Genomic DNA, 26,599 nt, shown 5'->3' on the forward strand with positions numbered 1-26,599 from the left:
AGGACTTGGAGGGGCTTGGGGCTAAGGTGAGTTTTGGTACAAATGAGTCTAGGGTTTGGATTTTGGCTTAGAAAATTGGAGCTTTGTGCTCCCTAGAGGCTTTAGAGGCTCTTTTGAGCCATGTATACCATGGTACCCATGAGAGCACTCCCATGAGAGCTCAAAGTGCTCTCATGGTGAATCCTTGGAAGTAGTGTTTGGAGCCCTAGGATTGGTACCAAAGGTCTAGAAACCTTACTAGAGTGCTTCTTAGATGATCCTAAGCTATTGTTTGCTTAAGATTGGGATCGATTCATGGGGAAACCCTAAATGACAATATTAGGGCTTGAAAATTGGGGTTTTTGCCCTAAGATTTTTCGGGGACAAATTGACCCCGTGGAAACCTAATTGGGGGTGTCCTAAACACGTGGGACAACTCCGTTTAACGTTGCGAAAATGAAAGAGTATAGTTCATGTATAAAAAGGCCTAATATGGCACTATTTTGATTATAGGGCGCGGAATCGACTTTCGTAAAGTGCGGGGGCCTTCATATTCTACACCCACACGACCAATAGAGGTGGGGGGTGCACGCCGGAATCGTTGGATTCCCTTCTATGTCTGTTTTCTCTATTCTTGAGCATATATGTTTATATATACCCATTCATGCATAGTAGGGTAGATACATGTGGAATTTGGTTTGATTTCATTTATATGCTTCGAACGTAGTTGAACATAGCGGATGATAGAACCAAAATGGACATGTGTGATCGGACCCTCAAGTTGTGTGAATGTGAGGTTGGACTTGGACAATAGAAAACAATGGTGACACTGACATAGAAACAAAATTGGCATTGAGAGATAAACCGTTAAACATAGTTTAACCAATTATGACATCGACAAAGGTAAAGCCTTGAGAGTGGCAAGAATGAATAGGTAGAGACCTATCATGACATCGGCATTGTGACTAGTGGCTATGAATCCTCAAGTTGAGGATTGGATCGATACTCACATTACGTCTTGGCTTGAGGGAGGTCGCTCCCCCTCTAGCGGTGCGCTCCGGAGTTGGTCACCACTGGGCGTGATAAAATCCCCCCAGATGACGGTCCCTAGGGAGGTTCGAGTCCCCCGCTATTAAGGGATTTTCGGTGGTGAGTTATTGGGGTTAACAAGGTTAACCGGTAAGATTGGGTAAAAGCCAAAGCTTATTTGTGATTTGAGCATGCATGCATTTCCTATTATCGCATTGAGTATTTGAATCCACTGACATTCTTCTGCAGGCATAGTATTAGATGCATTAGTACTGGTTACTTTTCTTTCCTTGAAATACTTATGCCTGGATAGACCTAGTGGGTAAGTCGGCGAGGTCGGATGCCGAGCCCACTGGAAACTTTGTTTAGTTCTCACACCACTAACCCTACAGGTCCTAGCACAAGCGGGGCGGCGGAGGACCGAGGCAAGGGTTTGGCGCCGTAGGTAGCAGCCACCGGGACTTTATACATTTTGTAGTCATTCCTTTTTGGGTATTCATGTATCAACTTTACTTTGTTGATTTAGAGATGCAAAGTGTAAACAATCATGTATTTGGTGGATGACTAAATGTAAAAAGATATGACGGATGAATGTGATAGTTTTACTTGAATTTGGTTTAAAACTAATCAAATATCATGTATGTTACTTAATTAGCTTAGAGCTTTCGCTTCCGTTGTTGCTTGCTCTCGTGCAAGCCATGTATTATATATGCAAATCTCTTGTTGACTGCCTATTTATACATGTCGTTAGAGCCTTGGGCGGACAGGGGAGGCTCTGTTCGTTCGGCGTCTGTTGACGTGACCCGAACCCGACCAAATTGGCGGGGATTGGAGCGTGACATAAAGATCGTATGAAAACTATGATTCACATTATCAGTTATATTTAAACATTGCTAGATAAAGAACTTAACTAATCTAACCAAAAGATAGTAAACATCAATAACAGACGGATATGGAATACATCTATCTAGTATCGTCCTCATGCACTGTCCCAACCCTTACTGTCTGCATCACCTGAAAAATGGTAGGGAGTGAGAACATGTAAACACGTCTCCCCTCCCAGTGGGTACCGCAAGCTGACAAAGGCCAGCTGTACTCATCGACAGATGGAAGAGATAACTATAATCATGAACAGATATCATAAGAACAGTAACAATAGAAAAATAACCAACAATCAATGTAAGGATAACCGCTACTGTATGATAAAGTAGGAATTAACAACTGAGTATAATCAACATGTGTACCGAAATAGTAGTAGCAATGACTAGAAAGGAACTGCAACTACCAATCAATACATATAACTATTCGCTACTATAACGAACAACGAAATATATCAATGCATCAAATAGGTGAATAGTTGTCACGCCCCGAGACCCTACCAATTTGGTCCAGTCCGGGCGCGTCGAACAGACGCCGAACGGACAGGACCTCCCCTGTTCGCCCAAGGCTAACCAACTGATCATGTATAAGAATTTACCCAGGGATCAATTCATAAATACACGATCACAAGGAGCACCACCAGTGCTAACAAGACGAGAGCAAGATACAAGTATGGGAATATACAAGTACATAAAGAGAGAAGGTTTTATCTATTACATTTTTCCAAAACATAAATACAAGCACTCACACCTCGCTATACATCATCTACTCTTAAACATAAATAAACGGTAGAGCTAATGCAAAATGGGTGGATAGCTAATGCAACTAGGGCGCTAAGCCCTTACCACGATCCTCGCGCTCGTCGGGGACACCCAAGCTCGAACCTGAAAAGAGTGGGGTGAGAACTATCTTCCATAATTTCCAGTGGGTTCGGCCGCCGACTCCGCCGGTCTCCCCACTAGGTCCAAGTGGGCATAAGTAGATAAACAGATAGATAGATATAAAGCTGTAGAAACAGGTAGTAAAACTACTCTACTGTGCCCGAATCAAGTATATGATGGATGCATGCACAATGAAATAGATAATCAACTAGCTCTTCACATGTCCAAGAAGTAAAGCTATTTACCTGTTCATTAACTTCATGGCTCATTCAAGGATTTCCGCCTATTACTCATATAGCCATCTCGATACTACAAATCCGAGACCGTCTGCGGGACCCCACATAGGCTATCCATCGGGACCCCAAATAGGCTATCCCTATCCCACCAGACCCCACATAGGCTATCCCTCGTGACCGACTTCGGAGCGCACTACTTGTGTGGAGCGACCATCACAAGTTGGGAGCAGACAATGAGTATGATCTAAATCTCCCACCTCAAGGGTGCCCTATCCTCTAGGGTTACTGTCACCATAGTCAATGGGTTCCATATACGTTACAACTCATACATGCCACTCGTTCTTTGTTTATTAATAACTAGATGCCACTCGTTCTTTTGTTTAGGTACCATTCGTTCTTTTGTTTTAACCCTTGCATCATTCTTTCATCGCCACACTATAGGATTATAAGTCTCGACCCAATCCTCATCAATCCCCTATATCCAGCAATTAACGCATAATATGATATCAGCTAGGAAGCATAAGGAAAGGCAATGCATAATTATCCTACAATGCATGTGAACACAAGATGCAAGATCTCAAAATACTAAGATATAAAAGGGAGCCCGATTGCTTCGAGATGGACACCACCCACCTCTTGGTGATGCCGTGACGGTAGAAAACTCGACGCTGCGGTCCTCGCACGTCGCTTCAACTCCTCGGGGCGAAGCGAGCCCTCGAGTACTCGATTCGGCGATTTCTCCGCACTCGCTCGTCGGATCGACGAACCGTCTTCGCCGACGCGTTCCAAGACCTAGCAATTTGGTTTACGACCTATTAAAATATATCAAAACCCTAGATTTCCAAGAATCCTAAATCCGTGCCCTAGAATGGCAACGAGGGAGAAATCCGTGGTGCGAGCTTCAAACGCGAGCTCGAACCATCTATTTATCTCCTCTAGGTTCCATTCGAACCATCTCTAACCATAAAAACCCCAAACCCTAGAAATACCATTAGAGGGTTTAGAGCTTACCTCTAAGCCAAACTCCAAGCTTGCTCTAGCTTGAAGGGAAGAGGGAAGAAGATCTTCTTCTTCTTCTTCTTGGTCTTCTCCTTCCACTTCTTCTTCTTTTCCTTCCTCTTCTTCTTCTTTTTCTTCTTCTCCTTCTTTCCTTTCTAGAGAGAGAGAGAGGGAAAGAGTGTGAGAGGGCAAAATGAGAGAATGAGGGAGAGAAAGGGTCCCCCAGCCTCTATTAAAGGCCATTTTGCAAATAGCCCCCTCAGCTTTTCATCTCTTGGATCAGCCCTCTCTGGGCATTTTCGCAGTGAGGGACCGGTCCTTGCTCCGGGAGACCAATCCCCGAGAGCTCTCCATCTCGGGCAGAAGGATTTCGCGTTCGGGAACCGGTCCTTGCCTGAGAGACCGATCCCCGGGAGACCGGTCCTTGTCCGAGAGACCGGTTCCCGAGAGTTGGGTTTTCGGGACTTAGCCAAATTTCAGCTATTTTCGCTGGGCCAACGTTCGGGGACCGGTCCTTCACTGCCAGGGACCAGTCTCATCAAAGACCCCCCCGCAGCCCAGCCTGATGGGACCGGTCCCTCCCTGCCAGGGACCGGTCCCCGAGAGCATTTCTGCTCCAGTGCAGATTTTGCACTGGTGCTCTCGTGGACCTTTCCTTAATGCACTTTATGCATTATAATCACCTTCGGACTTTCCGAAGCCTACACACTCGACAATCAGTCGATTCTAAACGAAGTCTAATCCTCGGATTTCGAGGATTCACTTCCTTACAATAGTACCAACAACCAAACTAGCTGCCATATTGGTCGAAAGACCTCAGGCTACTCGCCCACTCGGCATATAATCCTAATAGGCACCTTGTAGGGCTAACGGATCAAAAGTACGACCACTTTTTCGTAAAAGAACGCCCTCTTGCTGTGGATCAGACCGCTAGTGTACGTAAAGATGCTCACAAGCTGTGATAATCGATGCAATATGTTCAATGCCCAACATCGACAGGTAGCCGAGAGAATAAACATAAGGAGTTACCGACCAATCAGGTCCATCTCTATTTAAGAGTGTCATCGACCATAAGGTAAACAATGTCAAGTATGCAATAGACCACTAGAGATGTCACCGACCACAAGATCAACTAATGTCAAATCATGTTATGTACGAATACTAGTGTCACACACCACAACATCAATTAATTTCATATCATATACTATGATAATACCGAAAATAGAAGTTCCACCGACTACTAGGTCAACTAATGTCAATACATACAATATGCTATTGAGGGGTCACCGATCACAAGGTCAACCATATCAAACCATGGAACATACAAGTAGGAGTGCCACCAACATCAAGTCAACTAATGCCACAATACGCAACATATATCTTGGAGTGTCACCAACCATATAGTCTACCAATGTCAAAACACAAAGTAGATGACTTTGAGGACATGTTTGGTTCACATATTTCAGACTATGGAATCGGAATGGAATTCATTGATTTCGATAGTTGTCGTTTGTTTTATAGGAATCGGATTCCGATTCCTATTCCACTCCGGAATGGGAATGGCCAAATCCATTTATGATCCAATCCAGCTTTGAATCCCGGATTGACTCATTCCAAAGTAAACTATTCAGAATTCTCTTTTATCAATACCTACCTCCTCTCCCTTTATCACTTTTCTCTCTCTTAATCAAAATCCTCTCTAAAAAATTTTTAATTTTCATTCCAATTTCCATTCCAATAATGAACCAAACATTTTTGGATGATTCGTCATTCCATTTTCCATTCCAAAACAATCCAAATTCCATTTCCCATTCCTATTCCAATCATGAACCAAACATGCCCTGAGTGTCACCAACTGTGAAGTCAACTAATGTCAAGGTAATCTACTATGAATAGTATAATGGATAACTCAATCATCAGGAACACCGCTCTACTACTAGATCATGACCATATAAAATAAGAGTAAGTGTAGAGCGACTAACTACGAAGTCAAGTAGTATATGAAAGCTCAAACAACATCAAATAAATGGAAGGAAATAACAAGGATAAAAATCACCGAGTAGGCACTACTTTACCGACTTTGGATCGAAGTACCCTTCTTAATCTGTCATGCCTCGGGGTTCTTTTGAAAATTCTTTTTAGGAATACTAGCGGAAAACATGTAGTTTTTTTTTAGGGGCAATTGCCTATATACCACTGAAAAGTTCCCGGTTTTCTTATTTACCCCTCTTAGAAGGCTAATATTGAAAATACCCTTCTTATGTTCCAAGTCTTTCTAATATACCCCTAGAGTTTAGTTCCGTTAGTGAGCTATCGTTATCTCTGAAAAATTACCATTTTGCCCATTCCAATATACTCTTGTACCGTAACTAACTTTTCTTATATACCCTTCATATAGTAAATACTTTTCTTATTTGCCCTTCAAATATCAATTAATTAATTAAGCACGTCGGGAGCCAGCAGATGAACGGATAAGATCGATCGCAGCTAAACCAACCTTGGTGGCTGGAGGCATATTAGTTAATTTGGATTCAGCAAAAATTCGGTACGGATATAATTCGGATAAAATTCGTCTTTTAATTTTTAAATTCGTTGAAAAATACGACTAAAAAACCGATTCGGCAGTTATTCGGATACGTGATTTATACGGGTATTATACGTTCACCAATTAAAAATTCAGGATNATATATAATTAGACGAGTTGAGCTATGATAGTTTTACAAGTATCATCATCATGGTGCTATTAGGTTTTAAGCCATTGGATCTACTTTTTTATTATTAATAGCCCTTGGATTAAACACTATTCCACCTACCACCACCTACCACCATCATCTCAACCTCACATCTCTCCATCCAAAGGCTAAAAACACACAAGCATCACCCCTATGATACTTTTACAAGTATTCTAGCCCTACTCTAATTAGACTGGAATATTATTAATAGTATCAATAACTTTGTGCTATTAAGTTTTCCGCTCTTAGATTAAAAGATGTGTGGTTAGGATGATGTGGGCCCTCTAGGGGTTTAGTAGGTGGTTGGTTGAATAGTGTAATCGAACGGATGAAAATGATAAAAAAGATAAATCTAATGGCAGAAAACTTGATAGCACCAAATGCTTAATGCTATCGATAATATCCCAGTGGGACTATATATATATATATAGAGTTGAGCTAGAATACTATCGATAGCAAACGGACTCTGTTGCCACCAATTTGTTTTCGATGATGGAGCCTTCAAATCGACGATCGGCACTGTTGAACATGATCTATACCACTTAAAGTATTTAGAAATCAAATTTTATGTTTTTTCGATATTGTTCTCTTGGGCATCAAGTGGGCGTAAAAATGAACGGCTGAAAATGAATATTCTTTAAAAAATGATGATGGGAGTTTTGTAGTCAAGATCAAGAGTATAGATCTTGTTTTAAACAGTTTAAAGAATTTTCTAACAAAAAATCAATTGATTTGGATATCTTTACGCCGTTAAACGAGAAAACACCTCATATCGACCTTTAAAATTACAAATTTTGAAACCCTTCAATCATTAGGTAAATGATGCCGAAAAGATTTGAAATTTGATTTCTAAACACTTAATGTAGTATAGATCATGTTCAACGGTGCCGATCGTTGATTTAGAGACTCTATCATCAAAAACAAATTGGTGTCAACGGAGCCCGTTTGCTATCGATAGTATTCTAGCTCAACTCTATATATATATATATAGAGTGCGGCTATGATGCTTATGGAAGCACGGGGGGCTTCGTGCTTCCACTTTGTTTTCGATGTTCGGACTTTCGAATCGATGATCGGCTCCGTTAGACTTGATCTAGAGTATTTGAAGTATCTAGAAAATAAATTTTGCGATTTTTCGATATCATTTGCCTAGTGATCGAAATGGCTCAAAATCAACGGTTGAAAATAAAAATCTTACAAATATGATGATATGACATTAAAATTTTAGATCAAAGTTATTGATCTTGTTTTATATGGTATAAAGAATTTTCTATCAAAATTTCATGTGATTTGAATATTTCTACACCATTAAACTTGCAAACGGCTCACCACGGCCATTAAAATTATTGATTTTGAGCCCCTTCGATCACTAGGCAAATGATATCGAAAAATCACAAAATTTATTTTCTAGGTACTTCAAATACTCTAGATCAACTTAACGGAGCCGATCGTCGATTCGAAAGTCCGAACATCGAAAACAACATGGAAGCATGGAGGGCTCCGTGCTTCTAGAAGCATACCAGCTCACTCTCTCTCTCTCTCTCTCTCTCTCTCTCTCTCTCTCTATATATATATATATATATAATGAGATGGAGGTCCACTGTGGACCTCCCTCTCATTCGGTCCACGAGGCCAAACTGGCCTCGTGGACCGCGCAGGGACGCGTCGAGCTCCAGCAACCGCGTGGCCGAGCGAGCCCGGCCGTCGGTGAGCCCGTCCGGGATGGCCGGGAAGTGGACTTTCAGGCTCGGGCTCGTGCTCGACCTCGGCCCCGGAAGTGAGTTCCTGTTGGAGTTGCAGAGGAGGCGGCGGTTCTCTTGCTCCCTCGGGCGAGACGGGATCGTTGCCGCAGCCCTTTTGCTCCCGGCGCCGGCTAAGGCGACAGCGGAGGAGGAGGAGGACGACGACAAGAGCGGCGGAGGAGGAGGACAACGAGAGCAACGAAAGAGGTGGTGTTGGAGGTGGAGGTGTGGGATGTGGTGGTTGTCTGGGAGGAGATGAGGCGAGGTGGAGGCGGAGGAACCAGCGAGGTAGAGGCGGAGGAGCCGGCGATCAAGTTGGAAGAAAAAGAGGATAACTTAAGGGATTAGCATAATAAGGTAGGGGTAAAATAGGTATTTTATATAGGTTTTAACTCTAGTATACATTTAACCCATGTTTAACCCGAGTTAAGTTAACAGGGGATAACTGCGCGGGGGTATTTTGGAATAACGGTGGAACATATGAGGGGCATTTTAGAAAAAAAAAAAAGTAGGGGTAGATCGGATATTTCCAGACGCATGAGGGGTATATAGGCAATTATCCCTTTTTTTTTAGCACCTTTGAGAAACCCCTCGGACGTGCACAGACCCGCCACATAGACAAACGATCCCCTATATAGATGGACAAAGTCTCCCTTATACATGCACGGCTTAGCAACTCAAATCATAGTCAACCATACATACAACCACACAACACAAATAACATAAAGATCATATGAAAAACTATGATTCACGTACATCGGTTATATTTAAACATTCCTAGATAAAGAACTAAACTAATCTAATCGAAAGATAGTAAATGTCAACAACAGACAGATCTAGAATGTATCTATCTAGTATCAGCATCACGCACTGTCCGAAACCTCACTGTCCGTATTACCTAAAAAATAGTGGGGGTTGAGAACATGTAAACACATCTTCCCTCCCAGTGGGTATCGCAAGCTGACAAAGGCGAGCTGTACTCATCGGTAGATGGAAGAGATAACTATAATCATGAACAAATATCATAAGAATAGTAGCAATAGAAAAATAACCAGCAATCAATGTAAGGATAACCACTACTGTATGATAAAGTTGGAATTAACAAATGATTATAATCAACATGTGTACTATAATAGTAACAGCAATGACTAGATAGAAACTGCAACCGCCAATTAATATATATAACTATCTGCTACTGTAACGAACTATAGAATATATCAAGACATCAAATAGGTGAGTAGTTCCAACAACCAAACCAACTGCCATATTGGTCGAAAGACCTCAGGCTAAACACATTCTGCTCGCCCACCTGGCATATAATTGTCATACCCCAATAATCCCACATCGGTTAGAAATTGGGATGTGATTGGGTATATAAGAGACTTAGACACTAGTTCTAGTAATACGAAATACTGAACCTCTTAGAGCAGCGTGTGATACAGTCCTTCTACCATGAGTCCCAACTAAACGGAGACCATGGAATAGCTCGTCAAACCCTATCGTCTACCATATGTCAAATTTATTCAACTTTAATTTCTAATATAGGAAATCCTTTCTGCTACTTGCTCTGCCCTGGCCAAGGTCCCTTTCGGTTTTATAAATAATGTAGAACTAACACTTTTATCTACCAAAGGAGATAGATTCAACATAGATGTACACCCTATTCCTACAACGAACTTGCTGCAGCCAACACCCTATTCCTATGTAATGAACTTGCCACAGCCAACATGCACCACAGTGATCCAAATGGCTAGGGACCTAGTGTACATACAGTCAAACTACAGTAACTTCATTGTAAATAGCCAAGGCACCGCATTACACACTACTTGTAGCTTACTGATGAGTGAGTAGATATCCATATTACTTCTCATGTTGGTCATGCTCGGTACTCTTATTCTCTAACAAACACCTGCACATTCGTTCCAGTGTCCCCCCACTGTTGACTCGAGACTTGTCTATTATAAAAGGGAAGTGACCTGTGCATCGATCTTACTAGATCAATCACTATCCCATGATGATCCATCGGTCGGGAGCATTTAGTAATTAACCATCAACGACACATGTCTCAAATTATCAACTTTTGAAAATGTGTCATCATCTTATTATTTTCTTGGACAATTCATAGACACATACAATATGAATAAAAATAAAAAATTCAAATTCATTAATAAAAAGTGAAATATAAATTTATGTCTTATAAATAATACATGAATGAAAATTTTTTCTGACTGTTCCATGATCAACTATTAAAACCTTCTTACTATCCACCTCTTGCTTTGCTTTTTTTCTTTTTTTTTTTTTTTTATAAATCCTCCGTCCTTTTTCTCATAACCTTAGCTTATATTTGCTGAGTTCTATGTTAGGAAGAGAGGGGGAATATGAAACTATTTAAAATGATAAATTATTTAGTCTTAAAAAAGACGGTAAATAATTTATTATCTTTTAGAAAATTTAGAATGTAGAAGAGAGAGGGGATATGAAACTATTTAAAATAATAAATTTTTTAGTCTTAAAAAAGACAGTAAATAATTTATCATTTTTTAAAAAATTTAGAATATAATGAATCATCCGTCGGCTTTTCGAAGATGATAAATAATTTACCACTTTCGGTTGAATTTTTTTCCTGTGGCGCTGAATTGGTAAGAAGAGGATTTATTCAACCGAATACTTTTTTTTTTTAAGAATTATTTTAATAAATTATAGAATATTTTATAGATTCATTTGAAAAACGAAGTCTCATCGCATTGTTTTCTTTCTTTCTTTTAATTCTCCACCCCCGGTGCGCATCATACAATCGTACGGTTCTTCGTTTTAGGTAAGAAACGCGGTTGGTGACGACGAAAATTCAGCATGAGAGGGTGAGAGCATAGGATGAGCATGACGTCGAGCAGCGGATCGACCGCGGGAAGAGTGGAAGCGGGCGAGGCGGCACGCTCAGACAAGCAGCAGCAGACAACGCCGCCGCCGCCGCCGCCGCTGCCGCTGCCGCAGGCGAGGACCGGAGGTTTTCTTGGAAGGCATCGCTTGTCGGCCGCCATCACGCGCCTCGATCAGGAGATCCTCTCCCTTCAGGTCCTTTTTCTTCCTCCTCTCTTCGTGACTCCTCCCCTCTCAACTAATCAATTTTTAGTTATTCCCCTCCTTTCTCCCTTCGCCTGCCACGATTAGTAGGTCCCCTCTCGCTGCTTTCACGGGGATTTACATAGATTCAGTGAAAAATCTAGCTCCTCTTCTCAAGTTATATCAGAAGGCCAAAACGGACCGTACATCTTTGTTCCCTTGTATGGGAACGCCGCACGCACAAGAAATTTGGATCCTCTGGGGCTCCTAATCTCCAGGGCTCCTCCTTGGGATGGCGAGACTAATAGGAATCACCTTTTTTTGGGTACGGAAGTTGAATTCTTTGTTTGAACCCCTTTTATCGGTAGCAGATGGATCAGCTGGAGTCAATCCTTATTAATAATCAATCGCCAACAGCGCCATTTTATTGACAATCTAAGTTAATATGGATTCATGTCTAATGGGGAAACATTGTTGTGACTCAGAAAAGAGGTGAAAAAGTTGTTTTGGGGCTGGTTCTCAGGAGAGAAAGGGGGGATATTTTCTCTATGTACTTCACCATGGGTTTACCCGCTCATTTATAGGCTAAGAACGTGGTAAGCTTTCCGCTAAATCTTTTGGTTCACCTAAACATTTATTATTATTATTATTATTTTTTATTAAAACACTTTCTCGCTTTAATTGAAGCTTGAAGGATTGTCTTTATTCTATACAGTAGGGGGGTTAAGATTCTTTAAATGTTTTTTTTTTTTGAGAGAGAGGTAGCATGCTTCGTTTATTTCATTAAGAAATAAACTTATTTGGAAATATGAATCAACTAGGATACGAACTTGGGACCTCGGGTACCAACCACCAAGCCCTTTGCCACTTGCTCTAGGGACGGTCGGTCTTAAATGTTATAATTACATGAGTGAAAAAGAAGAAGATTCTTATATGGTAAGGCCAATGTTCTAAAAGGCGATATGCGGTATCCCTGCAATTTACCTATATCATAGCGCATATGCGGTGTGCCGGCGCATATGCAGATGTATATGCGGTCTATCTTGTAAAATATTAATAAAATATTTTTAGGTATTAAAAATATACATAAATGCTTCCTAACAAAGCTAAATAACTAAAATACCAATTCAGAATTCACATATTAAAATAATTAATTTTAAGTAAAGGACCTCATATGCTCACTTGTATCTCTAAACTAACAATTAATAATTTACTCTTAATTGTTAAATTAATAAATAAGTAAAATTTTGATGAAAAATCGTAAAAAATGTCAAACAAAAAATCAATATTCTTAAAAGCGGTATGCTAAAATTTTATGAAGAACAATAATTTTTTAAATAAATTGTCATTCACATCATTTAAGAGGCCAACACCTAAAAAGAAAACTTACTATAATGGTATCTAACAACTACAAAATTATTCTTTAGCATTTAACTATGTTCCAAAAAGCGGTCCATGCAGCCGCATATGCGGTTCGGACAATAAACCTATGGAGTGCAATATGCGGTCATATTGCATATACGGCAAGCGCTCTGATGTGGGCATTACTTAGTTTTCATAAGTCTTTTAATAAATTTCTGTCCTATCATCCTATGTTTCAATTGAATAACTCGAGGTTAACCCAACTAAAAACATACCTACACTAAACCCTTCTAAACCTGAACCGAAACCTGAATTTTGAAATTCAAATAGGAGAGGATTAAGCAACAAACTAGTCAGAGAAATTGTAGCAACAACCTGAACTTTGAAGTTCAGATTCAAACCAGACTGATGCAGGGGAAAAGTTTTAGAAATCAAAATCTTATGTAAAAGCAAAATCTTATAAATTTGAAACTCTCTATGGCAACTATATGCTTTGTCACGGCGAGACTTAAACACAGATGCGTAAAAATAATTTATGAATAATGAAAATCATAAACGGCGCAATAAACCCCAGATAAAAAGATTGAATTTAAAATAGAGAACGAGATGGAAAGTTGTACCGTCAAAAAAAAATCCGCAGTCGAATTAGAAATCGCAAGCGCTGAACGAAAGTCGCCAAATTCCTAAAGATTTCTTCAACGCCCTTTTTCTACCGGAGTACCATCATGCATCGGTCGAAGGCGCGATCTCCAAGAGGTTGATATTAGGGCCGAGGTGAGCGTACGATCGGAAGATGAGAACGACGGCTAGGGCAAGCGGGGTCCGTAAACGTCTTTCTTTTTTTTTCTTTGACGTCTCTTTTTTTTTCCTTCTTTGACGTTTTTTTTTTTTTTTTTTTTTTTGGTTGAAAGACGTACGACGGAACTAAGGAATAAGAATCTTAATGGACCGCGTTTTCGCAGGTTTGAAACCGTTAACAAAAGGATCCAATAAGCTTCTTTTTCCCGTTTCTTGCTCAAACAACGTCAGAATTTCGCAAACAGATAGTCGATTCGAAGAGAAATAAAAGACGGATAGAATAAGGGACTCACTCCCTACGGACTCACTCCGGTCGACGCGAAATCGCGAAGGAAAACATCAGAGAACCTTTCTCAAAAAAGTGGAATTTCATAATAATTAATGTCTGTCTCATACAGATGGTCGGGGTCAATTTATAGAACTTTCTACTAACAACTTGAAACAAACTAATAACCAACTGATAACCGGTCTTATCTAATACCAATATTCAAGCTAATCTAAAAATCTAAAACATAAAATAATATCTCAATAACTATAATATCTAAACCTATCCTTATGCAAATCCGGCTCGACCTCAAGTCGCACTCAATGTTTGAATCATGGTGCGATATCGTCATCAAGCCAGATATTGGGCCTTCGACGACGGCGACGGGTATAAGTCTGAAATGGGGCCCGGTCCGCATCACAGACGTTTATTGGGATTTCAAGGAGAAAATTCAGCTGTTAGAAAAACTGAATTAGATAGCTATAAAAGAGGGGTGTTGGCTTCAAATGAAGGACAGATTTGATAGCTCAATCCTCCAGAAAAGGGACTTTTTTTGCTACCTCTTTGCTGCCCTGTTTGAGGTGCTATCTTCTCCTCAAATCTGAGCCTAGGTTGGCTCATTCTCTTCTTCTCCACTTGAGCCTGGATTAAGCCATTCCCCCTCTTATGACTGCTGCCATTATAGCCGGATGTCTCATTCTGAGTTGACAGTTGAAACGCCGGCTTTCACTATTTCTTTAAAAGATGCTTTGGCGTCCCTGTTCGATGCTAATTTGCTGTTGAAAACCAGTCCAGAACAAGAGAGGAATGGAGTTATTTGCAGCTGAAAGGAAATTTGAGGCTTCTCATGGTCTCAGGCTGAGGTAATAGCTGAGATAATAGCTGAGAAATCTTTCCAGAAACAAGAACCTAACCCAAAGCTCTCCACTCCCATTTGAGCCTGCCTAAATCCATTTGAGACCCCTCGCTTGGCCTAAACTTTCACCCTGTGCTCAACAATCTGAACTTATGTAATTAAAACTCTGGACTGAAGTTTATTTTGAGACTAGTTAGGAAGTTCTCTTTGTTGTTTTGCCAATGACTTGTTGCTCAAAATAAGTTGTGATTTTATTTACGTTTGGCTTTGATTCCAATAAATATTTGTACATTTTCTTGTGATTTAATTAACCCTTTCAGTTTCTGGTTCAGTTGAATCAAGTTGGTCATTTTATTTATATCAAGTGGTTCTCCAAGTGGCTTAGAAAAAAATAAAAAAAAAAAGGAAAATATTTTGTATTCCATCAAATTGGTATCAGAGCAAGTTCTGGTCCACCAGCTTGCATTTACTTTCATGAATATAATTACACAGTTGCATATTCATATTTTTCTTACCTTCTCACCAATCAAGGGTCACCTAGTATTCATAAAAGCTGCCATGTCAACCTCCAATTCTGGTCAAAACCAAATTGGTAATGACTAGGGAGTTGCTATGAAAGGCAACAAGAATTAATCATGCAACATCAACAATCTTTGAATCGACTAGAAGCTAGTGTGGTTCAGATCAGAAACATGACCTGAGCCTTCCAATTCAGAAACCAAACAGTCCAACAACCCCTTGGGGTGATAGGCAATCTAGGGGAGCTTTACTTGAAAAAAAATTCGATTGAAGGATTAGATAACCCAGACCATGTCACAAATGCCCAAAATGAATTCAACTGAAAGAAACCATAGGACTAAAAACAGGTGGGATCAGGGAATTAGAGTTAACGAATGTGACTTTGAGGGAAAAGTAAATCCGGAGGCAAGGTTTAAAGTGCCACGGCACGGGGGCGTGCCATTGTCTGCCTGGCACAGTACGGCGCCGGCACGCTTCCGTGCCGACACGTGATACGCATGAGTGCCGATGGATACGCACGACCTTCTACTGGCACGCTTTGGCACGGACTTATTTCAATTTTTTTGGTTCCAATAAGCTCTTATAATGTTATTTTAAAAAATTTAATCAAATAATTATGAATATTTGCTATATATAGCTTACTATACTTATCAATTAACATATTTGTAAACTTTTCTGTATGTAAAGTACAATTATATCTAATGTAGAATAGAAATTTTTACAGGTTAGAATTTTTAAAATGCAAAGACATCTTTTTTTTCTTTTTTTTTGACCATATTACAGTCTTTATTTTATAAAATACAAAAAAAATTAATTTTAAAAATTATTTGAAAAAAATATTTTAAAAAGTATTTGAAAATTTATTTTTTTAATTAATTTTTTCAAAAAATAGTAGATCTATCAATAAAATTAAGCAATAAATTATATGACATATAAATTAAATAAATTTAAGTACGAATTGATTTAATTTAGTTTTTAATTTTATCAGTATTTTCAATCTTTTAACACAAAAATAAAATTTTATATTTGATGTGGCTCAAATTTGTTTATTGAGTTCGATTTTGTTCTCTTAATTTGCCAAAAAATTCGCAGTGCGATAAATTTTAATAAAATAATTTGTGAAGGAAAAAGAGATATCTGTGATAGAAGCAAAAAGCTCGGACAAATCTTTTGTCTGTATATTGATAAACAAAAAAAATTAAATTATAATTTTTTTGACTTACCTCATAAGTAAATTTTCGATTTGCAATGTCATTGGGGAGGGGCGTGGGGTATCTAGAATGCTTTGGATATTCCAAAGAACAAAACAAAAGAAAAAAAAAAACAAAAAGCAAAAAAAAAAAATAGCATAGTGCCGGCACGGCACTGTGCCGTGGCACGCTGCGCCGTGCCGCTCTATCTCGTGCGGCACGGTGTTGCGTGCCGCGGCACGGAGGGGGGTCCGAGACCTCTCCTGTACCGTGCCACCTTCGGTACGTGCCGCCCCGTGCCGTACGGCATGGGGCGGCACTTTAAACCTTGCTTAAAACCTTGCTATCCATCCTTACCTTCATATAGTAAAAGCTCGTATGGCGAATCCATACCTTCATATAGTGTTTACACTGCATACCCACATTATGATTCTTCTATTCCATACCATCCTTATTCTTATGATGTTGCAGTCCATATGCCAGTACAAGTGACTGTTGTTTATTAAATCCACGATTCAGTTGCATATGCAGATTACGTATGACGATACAATGAGATGTACCAGCAAATAGTGATCGGGTCGTTGCTGCTCCAATTGATGTGGGATGGATTGAAATTCATTCTCAGTGCCATGAATTGATGAAGTAGAAGAGTCAAATGTAGAGTATGCATCAGCATCGTAATCGTATCTTTCTCTATTAAAACCATGGTGATGTGAGGGATATGATGATACCGAAGTACACTATCAAACTGTGAGCACGTATCGTCATCCATTCATGGCTATTCGATTGACACCGGTTCCAAGCCCTCTCTCATCTTCTATAATTTTGTTATGAGGACCTATTACCTGTTCTGCGATCATATACCACTCCAGATGTTTGACGTGGTTGAGACCTATGATCAGCATCTCGAGTGGCATGAGTGAGGTTTTGCTCTTCAGTAAATATAAGAACTTTCCCACCCTCCTGTTGTTCTGAGTAGCCCCATTGCTATTGGTGGTATCATCATCATCATCATCACTACACATCTTTGGATTGTGGTAATCCAAAATGTGTTGGTGTTGATTTATCGCTATCATTATCAAGCGGGAGTGCACCACCTGCATTTAATAGATCCACCGATGTCATACTTTTTCTACCCTTACCAGTTCCAACTGTTGTTGAAGGCTTGTTTACGATAGACGATGTCCTTTCTTTTTCGGATTGACTTTTGAGTACAATTAGGCAACCATGTCCAGGTCTCAGCATAAGGTGCTCAAATTCTGCATCAGAGTCATCTACAAGATTTTGGGATTCTTCGCCTAAAGTTGCTTGTTCTTGCACATCACCCCACTGATTCTGAGACCTTCGTATATTCTCGTCACCCATTTTTCTATGTCACTAACTCTTGCTTTCTCAGCAATTATCTTGAATGATCGTGGTGGATTAATTCTTTCTATTTTGTACCCAATCAAATGCGGGATCTGATTCATCATTAATAAAGCTTGCATCTAAAGGATCATTTTTATTTCTTATTATACTCCTTTTGCATGCATCTTAAACGGAGCCTCATATTACAGTGGACATAAATTAGCTTGTCTAATCATGCATATGCTAATTGATTACACACTTTAGTATGTATCTATGCGAATGTACTCCAGTTACATTTTGCATCCGCTAGACGTTGTTTGAGATAAAACACGCACATCAATCTTCTTTAAATGCTTTGCTGATCCACCGTATTGTAGCCACCATTTAGATTTCCATTTAAAAATTAAAATCGTATCAAATTAGGTTTGTCGTTAGATATAAAATGTCTAAGTTATTGAGTTACTGGGATCGGTGTTGTCTCTCGTTAATTGCACCCGTTTCGCCAAAAGTACCAGAGGATTCATGAAATATTTTTTCTTTATTATGATATTATAATAATGAGCAATCAGTATGTTAATATATAATAAATTAATAATACATTGAAAAAGCAAGTGTACCTTATTTATGGCTTGGATTCCTCTCCAATCTATTGATGACATTTAATGCCCTCCAAAATTCATCATCAAACCCATGATTATAACGATGGTGGTATGATGAACTAATATAATAACCTATCATTAAGAAATCACTCCACCAATGCAAAAATACAATTGAACAATCACTAACAAATAGTTTTGTTATAATTTTGTAGCACACTGAATCTTAGCAAATTGCAAGGTTTCAGTGTAGGAATAGTGTTTTGAACTATTCTGGAAGTTTTGAGGGTTGTCTGGAGTGTGTTGACTTGTTTTTGGAGCTAAGTAGGCGCGAGAACGGGTTTTCGACATCAAAATCTGTAAATTACAGATTTTTGGTGTTGAGTACTGGTACTGATTTGAGGTACCGGTACTCAGTAGAGTGCCGAAATGGGCAGCTCTCGGATTTTGCGGAACCAGGTTGTGAGTACCGGTATAAAGCCGAGTACCGATACTACATCGGGCAGGTACCAGAACGTAGTAAAAACTAGAATTTTCAATGTTCGGGTTTTGCGGAACTAGACCCCTGATATCGGAACTGCCGAGTACCGGTACTCCAATTCATGTACCTGTACTCAATGTTGCAGAGTCTAATTTCGTGTAGTATGCAATTTCTGAGTTTTTGAGGGACCTAAGGGAGATTGTTACATAATGTTGTATAACCTCTCATCCCCTCACTTGTTTCCTCTTGTGCTCAGGCTAGAGAGAGAAGAAGGTGAGTGCTCACTCTCTCTCTTGAATTTCTTCCTTCAAACCCCCAAATCTTGGGTTTTTATCTCTTTTTTTCTAGCTTCTTCATTGAAGCTTGCATCTTGGACCTAGAAGGGAGCTTGGAAGTGAAGAAGAAGCTTGTTTTAGAATTAAACTCCAACCCTAGCATCTCATAGCTTGGTTTGGAGCTCTTATTGAGGTTAATAGTCTTCTTGCATCATCTAATTGTGTGTTTTGCAAGAATTTTGGAAGAAAACATAGTTTGGAAGAAACTAGGGTTTATTTGGGGTTTCTTTATTTTGAGCTTTTGTGATTGAATTGATGGATGTAGAACCCTCTTTTAGGTTGGATTTGAAGCTTCTTAGCTTTGGTTTGGACCTTGGACAAGTTTTACTTGATCAAAGGTAATTTTCATCTATTTTCTACTTGATTTTTGGTGAATTTCGTGGCAAGCTTTTTAGAAGTTTGTAACCCCTTAAGAATTTTTCTTAGGGTGCTAGAAGTTTAGTGGGCAACTTCGTTTGAAGAAACGAACAAGTTTCAAAGAGTTTCTGGTGGGTTTGACCTCACCTAAATGGATAAACTCCTTCTATGTCTCCTACATGGTTTTAGGACTTATTTGATGCATATTTACGCTAATCATGATATGATAGAATTTTTGGATACATGATGCATATAGGTTATGTATGAAATTTTGTGTACTCTATATAGTAGAATAATGCCATATTTGATGCTATTTCCCACGACCACCATGCTGTCGACATATAATAGCAAAATACGGAAGCTCCCGTCATCGTATTCGTAGAAATATGCACAATAATCCACCTCAAGCTTATCAAAACCCAAACTCAAAATAAGGGAATCAAATTGCTTGTACCAACAACTTGGTGCCTGTTTCAAGCCATACAACGATTTGTTCAAGCAACAAACCAAATGCTCCCTGCCTCTTTCGACGAAGCCTTCTGATTGCGACATATATATTTCCTCCTCCAGGTCACCACGCAAGAAAGCTGTTTTTACATCCATCTGCTCGAGCTCCAAATCCATGACTGCCGCGATTGCCAAAACGACATGAATAATAGTAAGCCAAATCACTGGTGAGAAGATCTCATCGAAGTTGATCCCTGGCTTTTGAGCATAACCCTTCACTACCAATTTGCCCTGAACCTCTCCACATTCCCATCCGCATCCTTTTTCACCTTAATATCCACTGGCATCCAATCGCGTTCCTTTCCTTCAGCAAATCAACAAGTTCGCAGGTCCTATTCTTCCGAAGTGACCCTATCTGCTCCATCGCGCATTGCCACTTTTCGGCATTGGTCGACTCACAAGCCTCCTTATATAAAGTTGGCTCATCTTTCTCCACCAAAGTAACATATGCACTAACATGATTAGCAGGAGTAAATGAAGTAATATAGTCATCATACCTCGTAGGAGGTCTAATGACCCTCCTAGGACGCCCGGAATCCGCTGGTGGCTCCACCAGTGAATTTGTATCTTCAGATGATTGCGGAGATTCCAAGTCTGGTTCATTATCAACCACCTTATCGTCTTCCTGTGCTTGCTAAGCTTGCACCTCATCGCGTGCTTCAAAGAACTCAATTGGAGCCATAGCCTCATCATCTTGCTTTTCCTTGGTTCTTTGAAAGGACCCTTCGTTGAAGACAACGTCACGGCTTATGACGATCTTGTGGGTAGTAGGATCCCACAATTGATACCCCTTAACACCTTTCGCTTAGCTGAGAAATATGCACCTTCGAGAGATCTTATCCAATTTTGACCTCTTCTCCTTCGGTATCCACGCATAACGTCACAACCAAAGACACGAAGATAGGAGTAGTCAACGGGCTTGCCGCTCCAGACTTCTTCAGGAATTTCCAAACCAAGTGATTTTGTTGGCGTTCGATTGATCAAGTAACAAGCCGTGCTCACGACTTCCGCCCAAAATCTCTTGTCGAGTTTTGAAGTACTCAACATGCTCCTGGCCCTCTCCATGAGTGTTTTATTTAACCTCTATGCTACACCGTTTTGCTGCGGTGTATCGGATACTGCGAGGTGCCGCTTAATTCCATGTTCACTACAAAACTCATCAAATTCTCTTGAACAACACTCCTCTCCGTTATCAGAATGTAGGCACTTAATTTTTAAACCCTTTTCATTCTCCACAAGAGCTTTAAACTTCTTAAAAGTTTCAAACACGTCGGACTTCCTCTTTAGGATATACTCCCAAGCCTTTTGAGAATAATCATTAAGAAAGAGAACAAAGTAAGAACACCCGCCCAACGAAATATCGGGCGACTCCCAAGTATCTGAATGAATCAACTCGAGATGTGACTTGCTTTTTTGATGTGATAGAGAGAAGGATAACTTTCGTTGCTTCCTGTAGATGCAAATTTCAAAGAAATCCAATGGCGCGGACTTGTAACTTGGAAGAAGTTCACGGTTAGATAATACCTGCAATCCGCGCTCACTCATGTGTCCCAAACGGCGATGCCACACCGTCGGAGACTCCACCTTCACGCTTGCAGCAACCGCTTCTCCTACTTGAGTCTCGCCCACAAATCTATATAGGCCATCTATTTGCTCTCCTTTAATCAACACCAAACATCCTTGAGATACCTTCAAATGATCCTTCTCGCCGACGAGCCTAAGCCCTTGTTTGCAAAACATTCCAAGTGATAGAAGACTTTTCCGAAGTGCAGGAACATGCCGAATATTAGAAACCGTCTGAACAACACCATCAAACATCTTGATTCGAACATCTCCTACTCCAACCACCGGACATGTCGTGTTGTCACTCAAATAGATAACTCCACCATCCCATGGTTTGTAAATATGAAACCATTCCCTATAGGGAGTTATGTGGAATGACGCCCCCGAATCCAAGATCCAATGATAAATAAGATCGGATCTATCCAATGCGGACAAAGCATCTCCGTTCTCTGAACTAGCCGACTTAGCATTCGTTTCGGCTACATTACCTTGGAAGTTGCTTGAATCGGATTTATTATCAACTCCTTTAACCTGGCAATCCTTCTTCATGTGCCCCAATTTTTCACAATTCCAGCACTTTACTTTCTTTTTGTCCTTGGACTTTGATCTTGACTTCCCTCGATCACCACGCTCCCTCTCAAAGGGTCTTTCCCGTGCTATTATAGCCTCCCCCGAAAAGCTTCCTTGGCTAGACTTTCGCCTCATCTCCTCCGTAAACAACGATGCAACAACCGACTCCATCTTAAGGGTTTCAACATGGTTCAAGTTCATAATCAAATTATCCCAAGATTCCGACATCAAACAAAGTAAAATATTTGCCTTTTCTTCTTCATCAATTCTCACGGCTCACTATGGAGTTGAATGAACTTAGATGTTCTTGTACGGGTGCCCCGTCCTTCATCTTTAGACTGTACAATTGCCGCCTTAAGAAGATTTTATTCACCAATGACTTCCCTTTATAGAGATTCTTCAATTTATCCCAAATCCTTTTGCGGTAGTCTTGGTCTCCACATTTCAGCACCGAATCATCTAGTGCCAAATACAGATTTGCCAAAGTCATCTTGTCTTTCTCTTCAAATAGCTTATCCGTCATCCCTTCCGGCTTTTTCTCCTTTCCTTGCAGGGCGATCTCACAAATATCTTTAATCAAGACTGCTTGCATCTCAAGTTTCCACAATGCGAAATTCGTTCCATCAAATCGAAGAACCTCATACTTCGTCGCTTTAATTTTTTTCCACCATTGTTTCACCGTTAACGTACTACAAAGAACCAAACGCTCTGATACCAATTGAACGGACTGGCCGTGGGGTTACGACCACACCTCAAACCCACACGGCACGGGCGCATCCGAAACAGGATCTTTCGTAGACGTAAGAGATGAGAGCGATCGTAGAAAAAATAAGCACGAGGATAACAAAGCAATAAAGAAAATAAGAGAACACAAAAACATAAGATTTACGTGGTTCGGTCAACCATGAGTCGACCTACGTCCACAGGAAAGCCACCTCAATGCTTTCTTCGATTAATCCACGGCACAAAAGTACAAAGGAGTAGATTGGATTGCAAAAAATTCTCTCTCAGGAGCTTTCCACGTTTTCCTCTCAACTAGGGTATTTTCAATGAAGCTTATAATCTAAAAGCTTAATTACAAGGGTTTATATAACCCTAAAATCCTAATTCTAGTAAGAAACAATTTTCGCCTTCTATCCAAGTCTGATTCACATGTAGTCATTGATATCCTTTTAGGAATACTCTTTAAAGTGATTTTGGACTATTCTTAATCTTTTGGAACAATATTAGATCCAATCAGAGTCAAACTCTGCATATCGACTTGGAACATGGCAGAATTTAAGTGTCATGGCACGCGGTCGTGCTGAAAACTGGCCGGCAAGGTACAACACGATGCGTTACGGGCGGTGCCGATATGTGCCGGTCGCAAAAAATACATGCATGCCTACACATAATAGTATGAAATATTTTTTTTCTTTAGCACCAAAATACTCTAATTGCTTATTATGTATCTAATTAAATCTTTTGAACTTTATTGAGAAAATTACTTATTTAATTAAGCTATGTCATCGGCATAGGGACTATATCGTGCTAATATTTTGTTGGCACGATACGACACGGTACATACAGCCCATGCCGATGTGTCAGAGTCCTTTTTGGTTGTCAACGGCCCTGACTTTGTCAATAGCATTGAGTCTGTAAAGAGTCTGTAAATGTTTTGTCGGGCACGACGTCGACATAGGATTTTTCTTGTTTGGGATGGGCATTGCTTGTAAATTGGCATCCGGTTGGCTACCCGCGGGTTCGCTCGTGCTACGCATCCAAGGGAACATAGGTATTTCGCTAACAATGGCCGCTTATGCAACGGATTGAGCCGGATGCGTGTCGGACATGGGTCGGCGGCCTATTTTCCCATGGGTGTGCGGAGGGGGGAAAACGTACCCCTCGGTGAGCACCTTTGTACCCTCGGGGTGCCAAAGGGGTGGATGCCAATATGGGATAGTACGGGAAGGTTGGGTGATACGTATTAAGTGAGCCGGCTTCGCTAGATGCGGAGTGTCTTAGTGATCATTTTGCCTTCATCGGCCATGCCCGACCAAGTCGAGTCGTGTGCTTTTCGCTTGTAGTCCAACTTTTCGTTATCAATAAAATACTCGTTGTTTGTACCAATTTGCAGGACCCCTTTGTGTGCTTTCTCTCAATTCTCGGTCGTTGACAATTTGCGAAATTGTGCCTCGGGACAGATTGGCTGGCTCGTTTGTGCAGGTGACGAACGAGCGCCGCGCGGGCTTTTCGACAAGAAGTCATTAGACCTGTGTTAGATGGGCACTTAAATCCTTGTGTATAACTATAAAAGCTATAGAGAATTATTTCATTTACAGAAAACTGTAAATGATATCAGTGTTAAGCTTACAGCGCATTACGTGCTTCACGATCATTTAAAATGACCTATGAAGACCTCATCATGCTCCATTATATAGGATTTGTTCAATTCCGATGTAAGATGCCACAAAGGGGAGATGGACAGAGAATGACCAAACAAGAATTCATTGGCCTTACACGCTGGATGATACTGCTGACTATAGTTGGATGCAAATTGATTTATATATCAGACTTTTGTATCTATGGCATGTTATCCCTGTCATTATATTTAATTTGGAAAAGGATGCAAGAAAACTGTGTTGTATATCTTTTTTAATCTGCTAGCAAAGGGAGTTACTCGTACATTTTGGCTTGAAATGTTAGTACAAGGTTTACCATTCTCTCTTATGGTTGTTCATTAGTACAAAATTGGAGCACTAAAATATCAATACTGATTTCACGACATGCATAATATGGCAGATAAGTTCCATCATGAGAGTTTGTCACATAATTCCTGGTGTCCAAACTAATATATGTTGCCCTTAATTATATAATAATGGAGATGTTAACTTTTCTTCAATAACTGTGATTTTAAATTTCGAGTCGTCCTTCAATTACTGTCTCGGCTTCAAGTTTCATCTCTTTTTCTCTGCTTTTAATGTAGGAGGAAATAAATGAACTTGAGACCATGGACCCCTCATCTGCTGCATGCCAAGAGTGAGTAAATCTGGTTTTGTGTACCTGATGTTTTATTTCTATGCATATTCTCAGTGCTAACGAGGTAAGACCTTATTCTTGATTTTGTTTGTAGAGTTCTCTTAAGTATGGAAGGAAAACCTGAGCCGCTCCTTCCTGTGTGAGTAGTAACTTTCAATAATTCTGATGATCTTAGAAAAAAAAGCCATTTTGAAAAAAGGAAATTGGACAGCAGATTATCAGTATACATGTTTTTTTTTCCTCGCACTGTAACAATGTTGGTAATGCATTGGTGATCTTATTGATATTTTGTCAGCACCAGAGGTCCAGAAGATGTTTCGTGGGATCGGTGGTTCCAGCGTGTTCGTAGCTCTCGTGGTCACAAGTGGTGGACACACAAAGGTTCTGATTTTTCTTAATGTCTTGCAACAAATCAGGTCACAAGAACTTCAACTGCTTTCACATATGGCTAGTTGAGAGAGCACATTTTGTATGATAGTTTTGGCAACTACATACTTCTGTAATGTCGATTTACGGCGGCTCTATGTTTAGTGTAATATTGCACGATCGCTTTTGAGTCTGGAGTTGTTATTGGTTGAAATATGTGTGACAAGCACTCACAGTGATTTCTCCTGGAAAAGTTAGTTGATTCACAAGGCTATCAAATGGGATCTACTATTCATAATTGCTTGTGTTGTCGCATGTTTTACAGGCTTTGTCGGAGCGGCAAATGATATGTATCTTGTGTATTTATTTCTTACAATTCATTTGTGTTGGCTTAAAACAGCCAGCATCCTATCTTATGGGGGGAGGCCAAATTAGGCCGAGTCATGTTAGAAATGACGAAAGGCTCGTTGGGCTGAGACGCTCGAGATTCGTGAACGTTGTAGCTGTATATTTTAAGTGTATTTGTTGCATATTTTTTAGTAGCTCGAGTTTTTGAAATTAATGCAAATTTTTGTATCCGAGAATAGTTCTCTGGTCTCTGGAATAAATTGATATAACCTGGTATAAGTGTGGAATTGTTGTTCTATCATTTTTCCTAGAACAAGCTTGTTCCCAAATGGGAACAAGATTAATTAAAGTTTAAATTTAATTTTAATTATGATATTAAATCATTAATTAATCTAAGTAATATATTTAAATCATTATCCATTGCTTAAATAATAAAGTAACTAATTAATTTATTACTTGTAATTAATTAGCTAATTAATTATTAATAATTTAATGTGTTTATACATAAACTAATATTTATATTAATCAACCGTTAATGTTTTTATTAATCTAATTAATTTTTTTACTAATTATCAGACAAATAA

At 39.8% G+C, this 26,599-nt stretch overlaps 1 protein-coding gene across 4 annotated transcripts; it reads left to right on the plus strand.

Moving 5' to 3' along the window:
• LOC109712045 (guanine nucleotide-binding protein subunit gamma 2-like) lies at window positions 11,201-26,209 on the plus strand. Of its 4 annotated transcripts, none has more exons than XM_020235471.1 (4): window positions 11,203-11,549; window positions 25,249-25,301; window positions 25,396-25,440; window positions 25,603-26,209. In XM_020235471.1, the coding sequence occupies exons 1-4, from the start codon at window positions 11,349-11,351 to the stop codon at window positions 25,697-25,699; spliced, it is 396 nt and encodes a 131-aa protein (XP_020091060.1). In that variant the 5' UTR covers window positions 11,203-11,348; the 3' UTR covers window positions 25,700-26,209. The 4 variants fall into 4 exon arrangements, with proteins under 4 accessions (XP_020091061.1, XP_020091062.1, XP_020091060.1 ...); XM_020235470.1 differs by having other exon boundaries at window positions 11,208-11,549; window positions 25,597-26,209; XM_020235472.1 differs by lacking the exon at window positions 25,396-25,440 and having other exon boundaries at window positions 11,201-11,549; window positions 25,597-26,209.

This window comes from Ananas comosus, linkage group 6 (genome assembly GCF_001540865.1).
Source record: "Ananas comosus cultivar F153 linkage group 6, ASM154086v1, whole genome shotgun sequence".
NCBI lineage: Eukaryota > Viridiplantae > Streptophyta > Magnoliopsida > Poales > Bromeliaceae > Ananas > Ananas comosus.